Source organism: Cynocephalus volans, chromosome 17 (assembly GCF_027409185.1).
Source record: "Cynocephalus volans isolate mCynVol1 chromosome 17, mCynVol1.pri, whole genome shotgun sequence".
Lineage (NCBI taxonomy): Eukaryota > Metazoa > Chordata > Mammalia > Dermoptera > Cynocephalidae > Cynocephalus > Cynocephalus volans.
In genome coordinates, this window is record NC_084476.1 from 9133393 (window position 1) to 9148625 (window position 15233).

Below are 15233 nucleotides of genomic sequence, written 5' to 3' on the forward strand. Positions count from 1 at the left end.
GTGGCCACAGGACTGGCAGCAGGCATTGAGCTTTCCAGAGGAGGGGATTGTTGCTCCTAGCAACCCATGTCAACAGGAAGTCAATTTTCATAGCAGAATTCCTTTGATATTTTGAAAATTACCAAGTCTTTTTACTTTGTTGAAAAGCATTTCTAATTATAAAATATATTATGTTTGTTATAAAGAAATTCAAACAAGGGATTAAAAAATAAAACATTAAAGCCTGACACACCTTGAGATAATCACTGCTTAACACTTCTTGTATATCCTCCCAGAAAATGTTATGCATATGTAAGTATATGCATCCATACAGACACAGATACCTCTTTTCTGCACAAACAGGGCCAACCTCTACATGTTGTACATCTCCATGCTTCATTTTCGTGTAATATCTACCCCAATCTTTGTATGACTGCATGGTATTCCATTGCTTGGATGTACTGTAATTTAACCAATACCCTACTGATAAACATTTAGATTGCTTCTAATTTTTCTCTGTTACAAGCAATGCTATAGCAACTGATTTATAAACAGATCCCTTTATTCTTCTGTGACCTTTTTAGGATAAATTTCTAGATGTAAAGTTCAGAATCAATGTTTAGGTAGATGTGACCAAACTGCCTCTAGAACAGTTCAATCAGTTTCACAGTCCTAACAAAAATGGTTAAAAAGATTCGATACCCCATATGTATACTGACATGAGATATTTCTAATCTTTTAAACTTTTTTTCACTCAATAACAATGATATTGTTTTAAAAATATATATTGTTGAAGGGCCAGCCCGTGGCTCACTTGGGAGAGTGTGGTGTTGATAACACCAAGGCCATGGGTTCGGATCCCTATATAGGGATGGCCAGTTAGCTCACTTGGGAGAGCGTCGTGCTGACAACACCAAGTCAAGGGTTAAGATCCCCTTCCCGGTCATCTTTATTTTTTTTTATTTTATTTTATTTTTTACAGGAAGGGTGACTTTATTTTTTTTATTTATTTATTTTTTTAAATTTTATTTTGTCGATATACATTGTACCTGGTCATCTTTAAAAAAAAAAAAAAAAAAGAAAAGTCACATACTTGGGTTCAGCCAGGCTCTCAATAAATAGGGCCTAGTAGGATGTCTCCAATAGCTACAGTCGACCGTGAATCATACCGAGTTTGAGTCCTGCTAGAATCTGACCAGTCCGAGAAGAAGAGCCTGAACAAGAATAAGCCTACCTCCCACTTGCATCCCACATGCCGGGCAGATGATTTTCCAGGGGGCATCCAAGGTACCTTGGTTTTCACCCGGACACTCCGCCGCACATTCACAGTGTCCCCTTTCATTCCACGCTTATGAGATTTCTGTGGAAAGGGACAAACCCACGGTCACTTCCACCTCCAACTCCACAGGGGCGCCTCTTCTGACTAAGGTTATGCTGCATCTGGCTGACAGACCTGCCTACCTTCTAACCAGGCAAGGGACTTCTGGAAGATTGTGTTTGTCTCCCAAACCTTTGGAGTCAGAAGCACGAGGAGGCTGGGCCGGGAAGTATCACCCTGATCCACAGCTGTTACCTCGCTCCACTGGCATGCTCCTACCTGGCTGTTGGTCGCTGATGGTTTCGGGAGTTTTTTTATGTGGACGTGGACAGGGGTGTTCTCATCCACGTGAACATGTAAGGGGGGAGTTGAAGAGCGGTCCTTCATGATTCGCTTCTGGCAGGCAGGGAAGGACAACACAAAAAAGGTTGATCTGTGGATAAGTAAACTGAGCATAAAAACAGAGCGCACAGTCTCTGGGGGCCACTGAAAGCCTAGCCATCAAGCGAGCAGGACAGCTACCAACTACCGGCATGCAGGCAGACACTACGGAAGGAGTATTATTCAGCAGGCTCCTGAAGAGATCCCAGCTGAAGACCACCGTAGAGACCCAGGTCCACTCAAGAGAGGAGTCTGCAAGACCCATCAGTTCTGCAAGAGAGCCCAAACCCAGGCCTTAGAGCTGTATCTCCTTCCAAGACTGCTGGATTGTATACCCCCTCCTTGAATTTGGTGTAGCACCACTAAAAAGCAGGTGGATCCTTCTACACAATAATCACAACTGGGCATGCAGATTAGCAAGGGAAACACAAAATGGTTAGGGTGCAGAATAAATCAGACAGCAGGCAGCTAAAAGACTCTGAAAACAAAAAGCTGGAGGAAATGCCAAGGATAAGAAGATTGTATAGATTCTAAAGAAGGCATGAGCAGGGCAGAAACCCAGCTACGTACCCCTCACCCACCACCAGCTCCTAACCCTTCTCCCCATCAAAAAATTTTTTTTCTTTTCATTTTTTTCTTTTCCTTCTTTGTTTTTGTTTTTGAAAATCTGTTCTAAAGATTTTGGGATTTGCCTTGAAGAATAAGTTTAACACAAGCTCCTCATACCTGGCAGCCTTATCACAGGCAAAAATAATAACAATATCTCAGTAGAATATGCCTAACAGCAGCTAGCAGAACATCTGGGCCACAAGGGAGCCCAGAAGGGTAAGGCAGTTCCTAGGAAAGGGATGCAAAAGCATTTTTGGCAGGGTCACAGACCAGAGAGGACTGCTCCACGTGTATGTCACCTACCGTCACAGTTACACTGGGTGCACCACAGGGTGTTCTCAAGACCTTTTTCTGCGTGAGACTTGTTACTCCGTTCTTCCCACACGATGGAAACCTGCACCCGGGCACAAGAACTGGATTATAAGCAGAAAACTAGAGTTCTCCTATTTCTTAGATCTCCCGAAATTACACACTGCTTACGGTGGCTAAGTTCATGGCTAGGAGAACCAGTCTTGAATTCCTTAGTTCCCTTTAGACGAGCACCAAACACACATGGTGTGCCCAGCAGTAGGATGGAAACAGGGTGATGGGAAGTTGCTCCGCTAGCCTTTTAATCTGTTATCGCATCACACATATTGTGACCTTTTTCTGAAAAGCCTAGCTGTCATCCTGTCAGATGACAAAAAGCAGGCAGTGCATGAGGAGCAGCCAAGGTTCTAGTCTGGCTAAGGGTGAAAATGCCCAGGACAGTGCCTGGAGCGCAGACAGCCCTGGAGAAATTGCTCAGTGAATAACTTACATGAGAAGAACATCAGGCTCATAAACAAAAAGTCATTGTGACTCAAATTCTTAAAATTAAGGCTCAAATATTTACCTAAGAGGATGAAAAAGTAGCTATTTCCCAAAATATTCCACTTACTACTCTTTAAGATCCAAAGAAGTGGATTTTTTCTTTATGCAATGTGTAATTCACCCTGCTTATACATATACAGCCTCATCACCAGATTTGCAAAGACAGCAAAAGTTTAATATGCTCCAAAATCTGGCAGCAGCACATTCAAGAATTCCAGAATGGGAAGGGACTCGGAATGATCACTGAATCCATCCCACTGCCTCCTGACAACCCACAAATATCACCTTGCCCTCCCAGCAAATACTTGGGGAAAATAATGCAACACAGAAATGCCAGATAAGAGTACGTGAGCACTTTAGTATGAATTTTGCTATCCATATATCGCAGCTTGACAAAAAAAGAAAAAAATATGTATTTGTCGAGCTCTACTAATCATTTAGCCGAAGAATACCAAAACTGAGAAGACAGGTTCCCCCCGCCCCCTCACTTATAACATTTCTGTTCACTTAAAACCAATAGTTTGGGAAATCTCTTCCTCAGTGGGCTTCCAGTCAAACCACCTGGATTCCATCAACACCTTGCTAACTGCTGCATACCCCTCCTACAGCAGGGTTATTTATTTACCCCTGGACTCCTTTCAAAAAAAAGGCTCTGAACCTAGTACTCCATTAAGATAACAAGGTGACCCTGTTTGCTATCAGGAAGCTGTGGCACCTGGGAAGGGAAGAAGAGAAGGAGGCAAAGCAGGGACTCTGTGTTTGTGTGCATTTCTTTCCTCCTTCCCTTTAAAAATCATTTTTTTTTTTAAGTTTTGGTGAAGACTTTCAGTACAGAGAACGGGGAAGCTGAAAACGGAGGCCTCCCGCGAGCCTGGCTATGGGCCTTGACCACCTTTCCCTGCCCTATGGCAGAGGCACCCCCACACTGGCAGTACCTGGGGGAGCCGCCTGAGGAAGAGGCAGACATGGCTAGGCATCAAAGCCGCAAAGGTGGGCAACTGGGTCAGCAGGCTCTGCTCAGGGGAACCCAGAGGGACTTGTCAATGAGAATCTCAGGGGCCCAGCATCAAACGTCCTGAGGGGAGGGAGGGTGGAAGCTTTGGGGGCGGCAGCTGGATGAAAACTTGGGAGGCGTTCCTCTACTGTCCAAGTCGCACAGCAACTGTCCTGCCAAAGTGGGGGGAGACAGGAGAGGCTGAGCGACCTGGGGCGGGAGGGGGGGGGGGTGCGGCCGGTAGGCGGCGCAGCAGGAGCTCCCCTCCTCGGAGAGGGACGGAGTGGGGCGGAACTGCAAGGGAAAGGACCACGATGCCCAGGCCCCGCCCGGAGTGAAGGTGGGAGACACCGGAGGGGGGGGGAACCTGAGGTGCTGGTTGGCGTGAATAGAGGGCAGGTGAGAATCGCTAGGCCCCAAGTGGGCCCCAGTGGGCCGGAACCCGCGCAGGGAGCTGGAGGGGTATTCGAGACGCGGCCGGGGCAACTGTCTCCTAGGAGAAGGGGCGTTCCCGGCAGAACAGATACCCGGAGAGGACCAATGGTATTTGCAGGAGGGCGGAGAGGAGGCTACAGCGGACAAGGGTCTCTCGGCCGCGAGTGGGTAACCCAACCGCGGAGGGAAAGCCCTCCCGGGCGCAGCAGGGGCCGGCTGCGGCTTAACATCCGAGTTAGAGAGGGTTAGACGCCGGCAGTGCTAGGAGCGGGCGGGACCCCGGGGCGGGACCCCGGGGCGGGACCCCTAGGAGGCCCGGAGGCGATGCCCCGAGGACAGCGCTGCCTACGAAGACCGGGCGACTTGCGAGGCGGCCCGCAGGGAGGAACAGGCGACGGGCCGATGCCCCCCGGCGGGCAAGAGGAAAGGGGTGCAGGCTCGGTCGGCGGACAGAAGGGACGACCACCCACCAGCGGGCAGGAGGGGGCAAGTTTCCGCCCATAGAGAGAAGGGCGAAGCCCTGCCCGAGGGCAGCAGAGGAGGGAGCAGAGCCCTGCTGGTGGCCAGGAGAGCAGGGAGGCGACCGGCCGCCCGTTAGCGGGAGGAAGCGAGGCCCCGCGCCGGTGGGCGGGGCGGGTCCAGATTCTGACAGGAGGGGGACGGGCGCACCAGAGGGCTGGAGGCGGGGGCGACCCGGCGTTAGGGGTGCGGGGGGCGCCGGACCCACGACCCCGGGGCTGAGCACGCAGGGGGGTGGGAGCGGGGCGACCTCGCCCGTGGGAACCGGGCCCGGCGGCGGCTGCGGGGGGCCCCGGAGCGTCGTGGGTCCCGCCTGCCGGCGGCCTCTCACCAAGAGCGACACGGCTGCGCCCAGAAACGCCTCCTTATGAAGTCGTTGAAGTCGGAGGCCAGTGTTGTGCCATGGAGACGCCGCGGCGGATGCAGCCCGGCGGCGGCGGCGGCTCCTCCCCGCTTCCGCCTCCTTTTCCGACACCCGGTCGGCAGCTCGCCCATTGGCCAGTTCAAACCCCCCCCTGAGCCTCTCGGGTTTCGCCATTTAGGCCCAGCCCCTGGCGTCACAGAGACGCCCCGCCAGAAGCCCCGCCCACTTCCGGGCCACGCGTCCCGTCGGCAAGGAGACGCGCGACGCCTCCAGCCGGCCTCGCGGGGGGTCTTGCTCCGCCGTTCAAGGACTGGCTTCCCCCCTCCGCCATTTTTACCCTTCTTTCGGGCCTCCTCAACGCCCACAACTCAAAGAAGCGTGAAAGCTCTAAGGCATTCGCTTTGATACGTAGGATACTAGGCTCCAAGAGAAGTCAGAGAGCATGTTAGGGGCCAGAGCTGCGCACTGCTGCTGGAAATCCAGCCCTATCCTTAGTCCACTGTTAGTGCAGAGATGGAGCCAACTCCTACACACTACCCAGGCTCTCTCCCCTTCCTACATCTCTCGTCTCCGCCCAAACAGGAGGAAGAGCTGCATTCTCATGCTCCTCACCGCCCTCTTGCACACCGTAAGCCGCTCTGTACAGACCTATTCCCATGAGATTCTTGCTGGGCCGCCATCTTTTCAACTATGCTTCACTGTCAACCAATCATAGAGGGCTGTCGCGTGGCTCGGGATGCCGCCCTGGATTCTGGGAGACATTGACAACCTCAGGGTCAACCAGGCCTCAGTTCTTTGACTTCCTTATCTCCAATGACCATCCCCTGCACCTCATCCATGCATCCCCAGAGGCACATAACCGTTTCACCTGAAATCTAAAGGTCCAGCTCCCTCTCTACCAAACAGAATCTGCTTTTCTGCCTTCACCCTCACAGTCTAAAGCACACCATATATTTGTTCTTCAATTGTCAGGGAGCCCTCTACTCCCTTGATCTGTTCATTTACTCCCTATTGAATAATTGATGGATTCCCCAACCCCTATTGTGACCCAAACATCTGAGGCTCTGCAAAGATCAAATCCACAAATCATTGTCTCCACCCTCACCTGAGCCCTGGACACTGTCCAGGGATTGTTGTTTGTTCTTACACCCCTCCCAATGGTGGCTTTCCCAAACCTTTGCCTCTTTCCCAACCCATACTCCAATTCTCCTTTTTCATAGAGAAAAAGCCATCAGGTGGAATTCCCTCAACCTGCTCTCCACCTTCTCACCTCTTTAACTTCCCCCAAACTTGAGTCCCTGCTTTTGAGGTGGAGATGTGTTTCTTGCTGCCAATGATAAACACCCTGCTTCAAGGCCTAGGACAAACATCTCTGTTAAATGTCCCTTGCTACTCCCAAGACAGAATTGTGGATCATTTCCAAATTCATTGAACAAATACTTATTAAGTCCCTACTGTGTACCAAGCCCAGTGCAAGGGACACTAAGACCAACACATCCCATCTAGTCTCCAAGGATCCCACAGTCTACCATTCTTTTTTTTTTTTTTTTTTTGTCGTTTTTTCGTGACCGGCACTCAGCCAGTGAGTGCACCGGTCAGTCCTATATAGGATCCGAACCCGCGGCGGGAGGGTCGCCGCGCTCCCAGCGCAGCACTCTACCAAGTGCGCCACGGGCTCGGCCCGCACAGTCTACCATTCTAATGTAACTAGATGGAATGATTAAAACTTTCCTCTCCCCATAGTGTCTAGTCCCTACTGCTCTGTGGGACTCCAGACTTTTCTTTTGTCCCCAGACGGTTCCTGCTCCCCACTTCCCAAGCAAGGGAGTGTGTCAGTATCTGGGGCAGTACTCCAGTGAAGCCTGTTTTTCTTCCAACCACACTGGCTAAGAAGATGTACTCCATTAATGAAGACCAGGTAACAGACAAGCCCTGCATATAGGTTAGACAAATAACTCCACACATTAGAAAAGGATTCTCAGCACTAAGAGCGCCCCAGTTCATCTCATGTATAACTTGAAGTACAAAGTGGCAGAATGAATGGGCACCCCCCAGCTGGTGGAGAAAACTGGGGGGCAAGAGAGAAACTTTGAGAATAGTGCCATGTATCCTGGATAGCTCAGGCAGAGGCCTTTCTCATTATTATGATGGTCTTTGTCATTTAAAATAAAAGACAGGGGCCGGGCCTGTGGCTCACTTGGCAGAGTGTGGTGCTAATAACACCAAGGCCACAGGTTCGGATCTCTATGTGGGGATGGCCGGTTAGCTCACTTGGGAGAGTGTGGTGCTGACAACACCAAAGTCAAGGGTTAAGATCTCCTTACTGGTCATCTTTAAAAAATAAAATAAAATAAATAACATAAAAGACAGGCTCAGGAAGCATTTAAAAAGTACTTTGCAAGGAGAAGTATCAAAGTCATGCTAACAGGAGAAATAAATGTTCCTCCCTTGATCCAAATGTTGTGCTATTGGGAAGAAATTTGATTCTTGATATAGGAGGGTGTTTGCCCTCAGTTAACTGACGTGACAATCCTGTCACAGCCCTCCTATTTGGAGAACAAAACTAGAATTGTAGCACCGTCTTATGAGACTAGAGCTGCCCCTCTTCCAAATCCACCACCTAGAAACTTCCAGTGACATCCTTTGGACCAATGAATAGACCAGAATTTGCAACAAACATGACCAGGACTGGGATCTCTCCTGTGGGGGTGTGTCTGGAAGGGGACAGGGACCCCTGAGGGGAGGTGGCATTCAAGGGCCTGGTGATGGAGTTTGGATGTGTCGTCCCCTCCAAGTGGAAATTTGATCTCCAATGTGGCAGTGTTGGAAACTGATTGAGTCACGGGGGTGGATCCCTCCAGAATGGATTAATGCTCTCTCTGGGGGAGAGGGGATTAATGAGTGAGTTTTCGCTCTATTAGTTCCCGTGAGAGCTCCTTGCTTAAAAAGACCCTGGCACCTTCTCTCTCTCTCTTGCTTCCTCTTGCCATTTGATCTGCTTGTACCCACTGGCTGCCTGCCACTTTCCGCCATGAGTAGAAGCAGCCTGAGGCCCAAACCAGATGCAGCTGTCCCAGAATCGTAAGCCAAATAAACCTCTTTCCTTTATAAATTACCCAGTCTCAGGTGTTTCTGTTATAGCAACACAAAATGGACTAATACACCTGGGTAGCCCCCGAAGGCCTTGCCCCCTCCCCTTGCTTCACTGGCAGGAAGGGACAAGTTACCCAAACAGCATCCCAGCTTCCAATCCTCCTGGGAACCATCAGTCTAAAAGGGCTTTAGCCCCTTGGAGATGATCATGGAGCAATCAGAGATGGTGGTCAGGGGAGCCCAGACTGGGCCCTGCTCCCCTAGTCATCTGGAGTAAATATCCCCTGTCAGTGGTTCTTAAACCAGAATCACAAGGATTGACTGTTAAAACATAGATTACTGGGCCTGATTCCCAAAGTTTCTGGTTTCATATGTCTGAGATGGGACTAGAGAATTTGCAGTTCTCACAAATTCCCAAGTGATGCTGGTGCTACTGCCCAGGGACCACACTTGGAGGACCACTGAAGTATTCACCAGATGATTACCAGCCTGCAGACCATCCCAAATTCTGACTCCTCTGATTTCTGCATCCCCTACCTCCCCAGTCCCCATGGAGAACTGAGGGAAATGTCTGTTCTGGCCAGAATGGAGCTCATGATTACACAGAAGCATCTAGGAATATGGCCATTTCAGAAACTAAAGGCAACCTGAGAAATTCCCTTCCTGAACACACGAACTCACCCCAAACCAGAAAAAGTATTCTTCCTCTGCCCTTGTCTCTGAAGAGCGTCCACTTCAGGAGGGTTTAGGACCTCCAACCCCTGCAACAGAGGGAACCTTCCAGGCCAAGTTCAAATACTACTTCCATGAGGCCTCTGTGGCTGCCCTTTCACAGGATGAATTTATGGGTCCCTTCTGAATATGGGCCCCAGTATCACTTCTGTGAGCACTCTGTGTGTGGAAATCCATCACTACTTCATACTGGGTGCTCTCTTGGGGCAAGGATCACAACTTCATATCCTGCAGAACCTAGCACAAAATAGATGCTTCGTGAGTTTCACTTTAAAAATGCAGTGAGGGAGTTGACTGGTTAGCTCAGTTGCTTAGAGCGTGGTGCGGATAACACCAAGGTCCAGGGTTTGATCCCTGTACTGGCCAGCTGCCAAAAAAAAAAAAAAAAGTGAGGGATAAAACAAACTTTAAAGACTTTTCTTTTTTTTTTTTTACACTGGCCAGTTCAGGGATCCAAACCCTTGAACTTGGTTGTTATAACACCATGCTCTAACCAACTGAGCTAACCAGCCAGCCCAAAGCCTTCTTTTATTTGATATAACGATATTAGAAGTTTGGGAGCAACCTAAATATCCAATTAGGGGAATATCCAGTAGGGGAATGACCAATTAACACAGTGCATTCATACCATCTATGCATCAGTTCAGAAAAATAGATACATCTCTAAGTAATAATATAAGATCTCCAAGATGTATATATATATTACGATCCCATGTATGTTAATATATATATATATTAGATATATATGTATAAAGGCATAGAGAAAAATCTAGAAAGTTTCACACCAAACTAATAACAATAGTTTATCTCCAAGAGGGAAGTGGAATTCACAACAAGCCAGGAGGACTTTATCTGTACGTTTTTCATTAAAAAAAAAAAAATTAAAAAATTTTAAAGCAAAGCAAGCAATACAAAAGTGTAAAGAGTCAAGCTGGATAGACCCAGGTGCATTCATCAAAGATTGGAACTGCTAGCAGGCTCTCAGTCTTACTCAGGACTGGTCACTCAAGGGGACCAGGAGACATAACTTGGGTGCCACTTTCTGTTGTGGCCCACAGACTGCAGAGAGAAGCTGAGGCCTGCTGGGATTCTATTGCCTTTCCTATTGCTGGTTCTCAACTCCTGGGAGACCCAAGCCTACTTCCCAACTATTACCCTGAGTTGCCCATGTTGGTTTCTTTTACTTGCAACGGATAGAAGAGTCAACTAAGAAAGGAGTTCTTTCCAAATGGCCCTTCAAAAAGGTTAGGCAGAGGGCCGGCCCGTGGCTCACTCGGTAGAGTGCGGTGCTGATAGCGCCAAGGCCCCGGGTTCGGATCCCATATACGGATGGCCGGTTCGCTCACTGGCTGAGCGTGGTGCTGACAACACCAAGTCAAGGGTTAAGATCCCCTTACCGGTCATCTTTAAAAAAAAAAAAAAAAAAAAAAAAAAAAGGTTAGGCAGGGGCCGAGCCCGTGGCGCACTCGGGAGAGTGCAGCGCTGGGAGCGCGGCGACGCTCCCGCTGCGGGTTCGGATCCTATATAGGAATGGCCGGTGAACTCCCTGGCTGAGTACCGGTCACAAAAAAGACAGAAAAAAAAAAAAAAAAGGTTAGGCAGTTTAGTCAACTAGCAGTTTCTGAGGATGCTGAAATCACTTGGTGTTTACACAAAAGCAGAGATTTTGCCAAACTTTCAAGCAACATATGTCTTATGCTAGACAAACTATCCCCTAACACAGAGAAACAGAAAGTCTCCCAATTCTCTGTAAGAGGTTAGTGTTATGCTAATACTGAAACCTGACATAAGGGAGCATGGAAAAATGAAAATCATAGACCAATTTCAACTGTGAGCTTTGCGTAAAAATCCTAAATGAAGACAAGTAAATTAAATATGATAGTATGTTGTCAACTTAACAGACAGAAAGAGGCTCTCTAAAAGAAAATTATATTTATTTGGGAATGGGCATTGCTATGGGAAAATGTGTGCCATAGTAAATTGTACATATTCAGGGAAGTAAAGGAAGACAAAGATTTTTAAAGAAAAAACGAGGAAGATTACATCACTGTTTTGAGATCATTATCCTTGGCTACAAGGATCAATAATAAGGGTTATGCCAGCCTGAGGTTGGACAGGCAGTTGCTGGGCGGATATCCTAGCAGAAGTATTTTGTGTAAGGTTGCAGTGGCCTTTGTGCAAGGTTGTGGTTTTTACAGAATCTTTTGTGATAGTTCTTGTTATCAGGCATACGTGCTTGAGAACTAGCCCCTTCATGACCTTCTCTGGCTTAATTTAGGGTTTTTGTTTATTTGTTTGTTTGTTTGGTGGCTGGCCAGTAAGGGGATCCAACCCTTGATCTTGGTGTTATTGTCAGGGTTTATTTATTTATTTACTTTTTTTTTTTTAACATAAGTGACTCCATTTTGATTCAGACACCTTTCAAGATATTAAAATTATTTTATATATTCTAACCAAATTAAAAGATTTTGTTTTTCTTTGTTGGTTAGGAAGGCAATAAATTGAGGGAGAACAAAACATATGATCATCTCGGGGCCAGCCCGTGGCTCACTCGGGAAAGTGCGGTGCTGATAACACCAAGGCCACAGGTTCGGATCCCTATATAGGGATGGCCGGTTAGCTCACTCGGGAGAGTGTGGTGCTGACAACACCAAGTCAAGGGTTAAGATCCCCTTATTGGTCATCTTTTAAACAAACAAACAAACAAACAAACAAACATATGATCATCTCTATAGATTTGATAAAACTCAGCATCTTTTTCTATAAAAACGTTTCATAAACTATGTTAGCACCACTAATTTTAGAGTGCTTGAGATATTTAGTCAATACAATAGGACAATACAAAGAAATAAAGCATTTAAATATAGGAAATGGGAGGGAAAATAATTATTTCTAGATGATATGATCTTCTTTCCAGAAATTACAAGAGAAATCAATTGAGAAACTATTGCATCAAATAACAGAGTTAAGAAAAATGGCAATATACATAATAAATGTAAAAAGGCAAAATCCTAGTAATGGCCAATCTATAAATGTAATTAAATGTATGTCGTACTTCACAGAATCCTCTGATCAGATCGTCACCATATTTGGTTTGTTTGTTTGGTTTTTTGGCAGCTGGCTGGCACAGGGATCCAAACCCTTGTCCTTGGTGTTATAACATCATCCTCTAACCAACTGAGCTAACTTGCCATTCCTGATTGTCACCATATTTGGAGGGTGTTTTTGGAATGGTGAGAATTAAAACTGACTATGTTGGGACTTAGGGGCTACCTCTCAGATAGTCAGTCAGGAGAGGCAGGCCTTGGCTAGAAGAGAGAACAATTGTTGGCTTAAAATACAAGCTCCAAATTGTAAATCACAAGGACTAGTGCTCCAACACAATTTCTAATTGATAAAACAAGAGTGAATGTTCTGATATGGAAGGAAAGAAAGACAGACAGAAAGGAAGGAAGGAAGGAAGGAAAGAAAGAGAAAGAAAGAAAAAGAAAGAAAGAGAGAAAGAAATGAATGGGAAAAGAATATCTTGGTTAATAAAGTGGGCTTGGGAACAAATTGTCTAATTACTTTAAATAAAAGCAGAATGAACTCCATGCTGACTAAATATTAAATTATGAAAATAAAACACACATACATAAATACTTAGGAGAAAATATAATTAGATAATTGGATAGGTGGGGGCAGAAATCTTTCTGTGCATAATGTTGAAAACAAACCACAAAGGAAAAGATTGAGAGATTCAATTACATTAATTTTAAACTTCTGCATATAAAAAAATATCATAAACAAAATAAAAGGTAAAAGTCAAATTATGAAAAATATTTTCAGGGCCGGCCCGTGGCTCACTTGGGAGAGCGTGGTGCTGACAACACCAAGCCAAGGGTTAAGATCCCCTTACTGGTCATCTTTTTAAAAAAAAAAAAAAAAAAAAAGAGGGGCCGACCCCGTGGCGCACTCGGGAGAGTGCGGCGCTGGGAGCCCAGCAGTGCTCCCGCCGCGGGTTCGGATCCTATATAAGGATGGCCGGTGTGCTGAGCGAGGTACGCCGGTCACAAAAAAAAAAAAAAAGACAAAAAAAAGAAAAGAAAAATATTTTCAATGTATGTAAAAAAGTGTCACTATCCTTCATATATACAAAGAATTCTTACAAATGAAAAAAGAAAAAAACAGCCCCAAATGAAAATGAGCCAAATACATCAACAGGTAAATCACAAAAAAAGAAATACAGACAATACACAATATCACTAGAAATCAAAGAAGTGCCAAGGAAATCCATGCTAATCAATCATTTTTGGCCTATGACATTGGCCATTTTTTTTTTAAAGGGCAGTCCTGTTCCCACCACCAAGGATATTGGGAAAAAAGCAGTTTCGGACATTGCTGGTGGATTTAAAAACTAATGAAACCCTTTGACAAGACATTATTTATCAAAAGCCTTAATTAAACATGAACATCCTCTTTAACCCACCCAGAAATTTCATATCTAGGGATATATTTTAAGGTAATTATCAAGGAGGGGTACAAAGATTTAGACCTTAAGGAGAAACTCCCTTTAAGTCCTTGTTTTTTTTTTTTTTTTAAAGATGACTGGTAAGGGGATCTTAACCCTTGACGTGGTGTTGGCAGCACCAGGCTCACCCACTGAGCCAACCGGCCATCCCTATACAGGATCCGAACCCAGGGCCTTGGTGTTATCAGCACCACACTCTCCCAAGTGAGCCACGGGCCGGCCCTAAGTCCTTGTTTTCCTCAATGTGATTTTCCTCGGACTAACCCAGGTGGGTGGGAGACTCAGGGAATGGGGGAAAGGCATCCTCTCAGGTTTGCCCAGGCGAAAAGATCGTTCTACGTGGTCCAGACCTGTGAACCAGGAAACTTTGTAGGGTTTGGAGCAACAGCTGATTAGTAACAGGCAATATGCATTTGCACAGTGCACATCCTGTGCATATTATTTCTCTTGGAATCACTGCAAGAAGGAGAGGTTTGATGCAATTAAGAATAGAGGGTAAAATAAAATAAAAACTTAAAAAACGGGAAAAAAGTAGAGGATAGCTGGAGTGGGGCAGAGGGAACCCATGGATCCTAAATCCCTATCTAATCCTGAGGCCTAATTAAAATGACTAATATGGGGCAGGCCCCTGGCTCACTCGGGAGAGTGTGATGCTGATAACACCAAGGCCATGGGTTCGGATCCCATATAGGGATGGCCGGTTGGCTCACTGGGTGAGCGTGGTGCTGACAACACCAAGTCAAGGGTTGAGATCCCCTTACCGGTCATCTTTTAACAAATAAAAAAAAATAAAACGACTAATATTTGTGAAAAGATGAAAAACCCTAGCTGCCTGATAAATTATGTTACATACATTCAAAGGAATACTCCACGATCATTAAATTAGACATGGAAAGATCTCCGAAACATATCACTGAGTTTAAAAATAAAAAAGGCAAGGTGCTAAACTGTAAGTAGACCGTATGCCATTACCATATGAAAATAACCTGTGTGTGTGTGTGTGTGTGTGTTTTAATTTAATTAAATTATTATTATTATTATTTTAACTTTTATTTTGTCGATATACATTGTGGCTGATTATTGTTGCCCATCACCAAAACCTCCCCCCCCTCCCCCCCACCAATGTCCCCTCTGTTTGCTTGTGGTATCAACTTCAAGTAATTGTGGTTGTTATATCTTCTTCCCCCCCCCCGTTTCTTTTTTTGTGTGTATGTGTGTGTGTGTGTGAATTTATATAGTGTGTGTGTGTGTGTGTGTGTGTGAATTTATATATTAATTTTTAGCTCCCACCAATAAGTGAGAACATGTGGTATTTCTCTTTCTGTGCCTGACTTGTTTCACTTAATATAATTCTCTCAAGGTCCATCCATGTTGTTGCAAATGGCAGTATTTCATTCGTTTTTATAGCTGAGTAGTATTCCATTGTGTAGATGTACCCCATTTTCCG

The 15233-nt window shown here is 46.0% G+C and overlaps 1 protein-coding gene across 11 annotated transcripts in view; it reads right to left on the minus strand.

Annotated features, from left to right (window-relative positions):
- The window catches only part of ODF2 (outer dense fiber of sperm tails 2), a 31494-nt gene extending 25912 nt beyond the window's left edge, over positions 1-5582 (minus strand). For 2 of the 11 annotated variants that reach the window (XM_063082539.1, XM_063082549.1), the window contains exons 1-4: positions 4075-4225; positions 2591-2681; positions 1577-1693; positions 1214-1339 (exon numbers count right to left, since the gene is read on the minus strand). In XM_063082539.1, the coding sequence (XP_062938609.1) occupies positions 1214-1339; positions 1577-1693; positions 2591-2681; positions 4075-4106 (366 nt within the window). In that variant the 5' untranslated portion in view covers positions 4107-4225. Of the gene's footprint in view, positions 1-1213; positions 1340-1576; positions 1731-1819; positions 1891-2590; positions 2682-4074; positions 4226-5418 lie in introns of those variants that run through there. The other 9 variants (XM_063082547.1, XM_063082546.1, XM_063082545.1 and 6 more) reach the window with 9 other exon arrangements.
- Positions 5583-15233: the final 9651 nt, after the last annotated feature.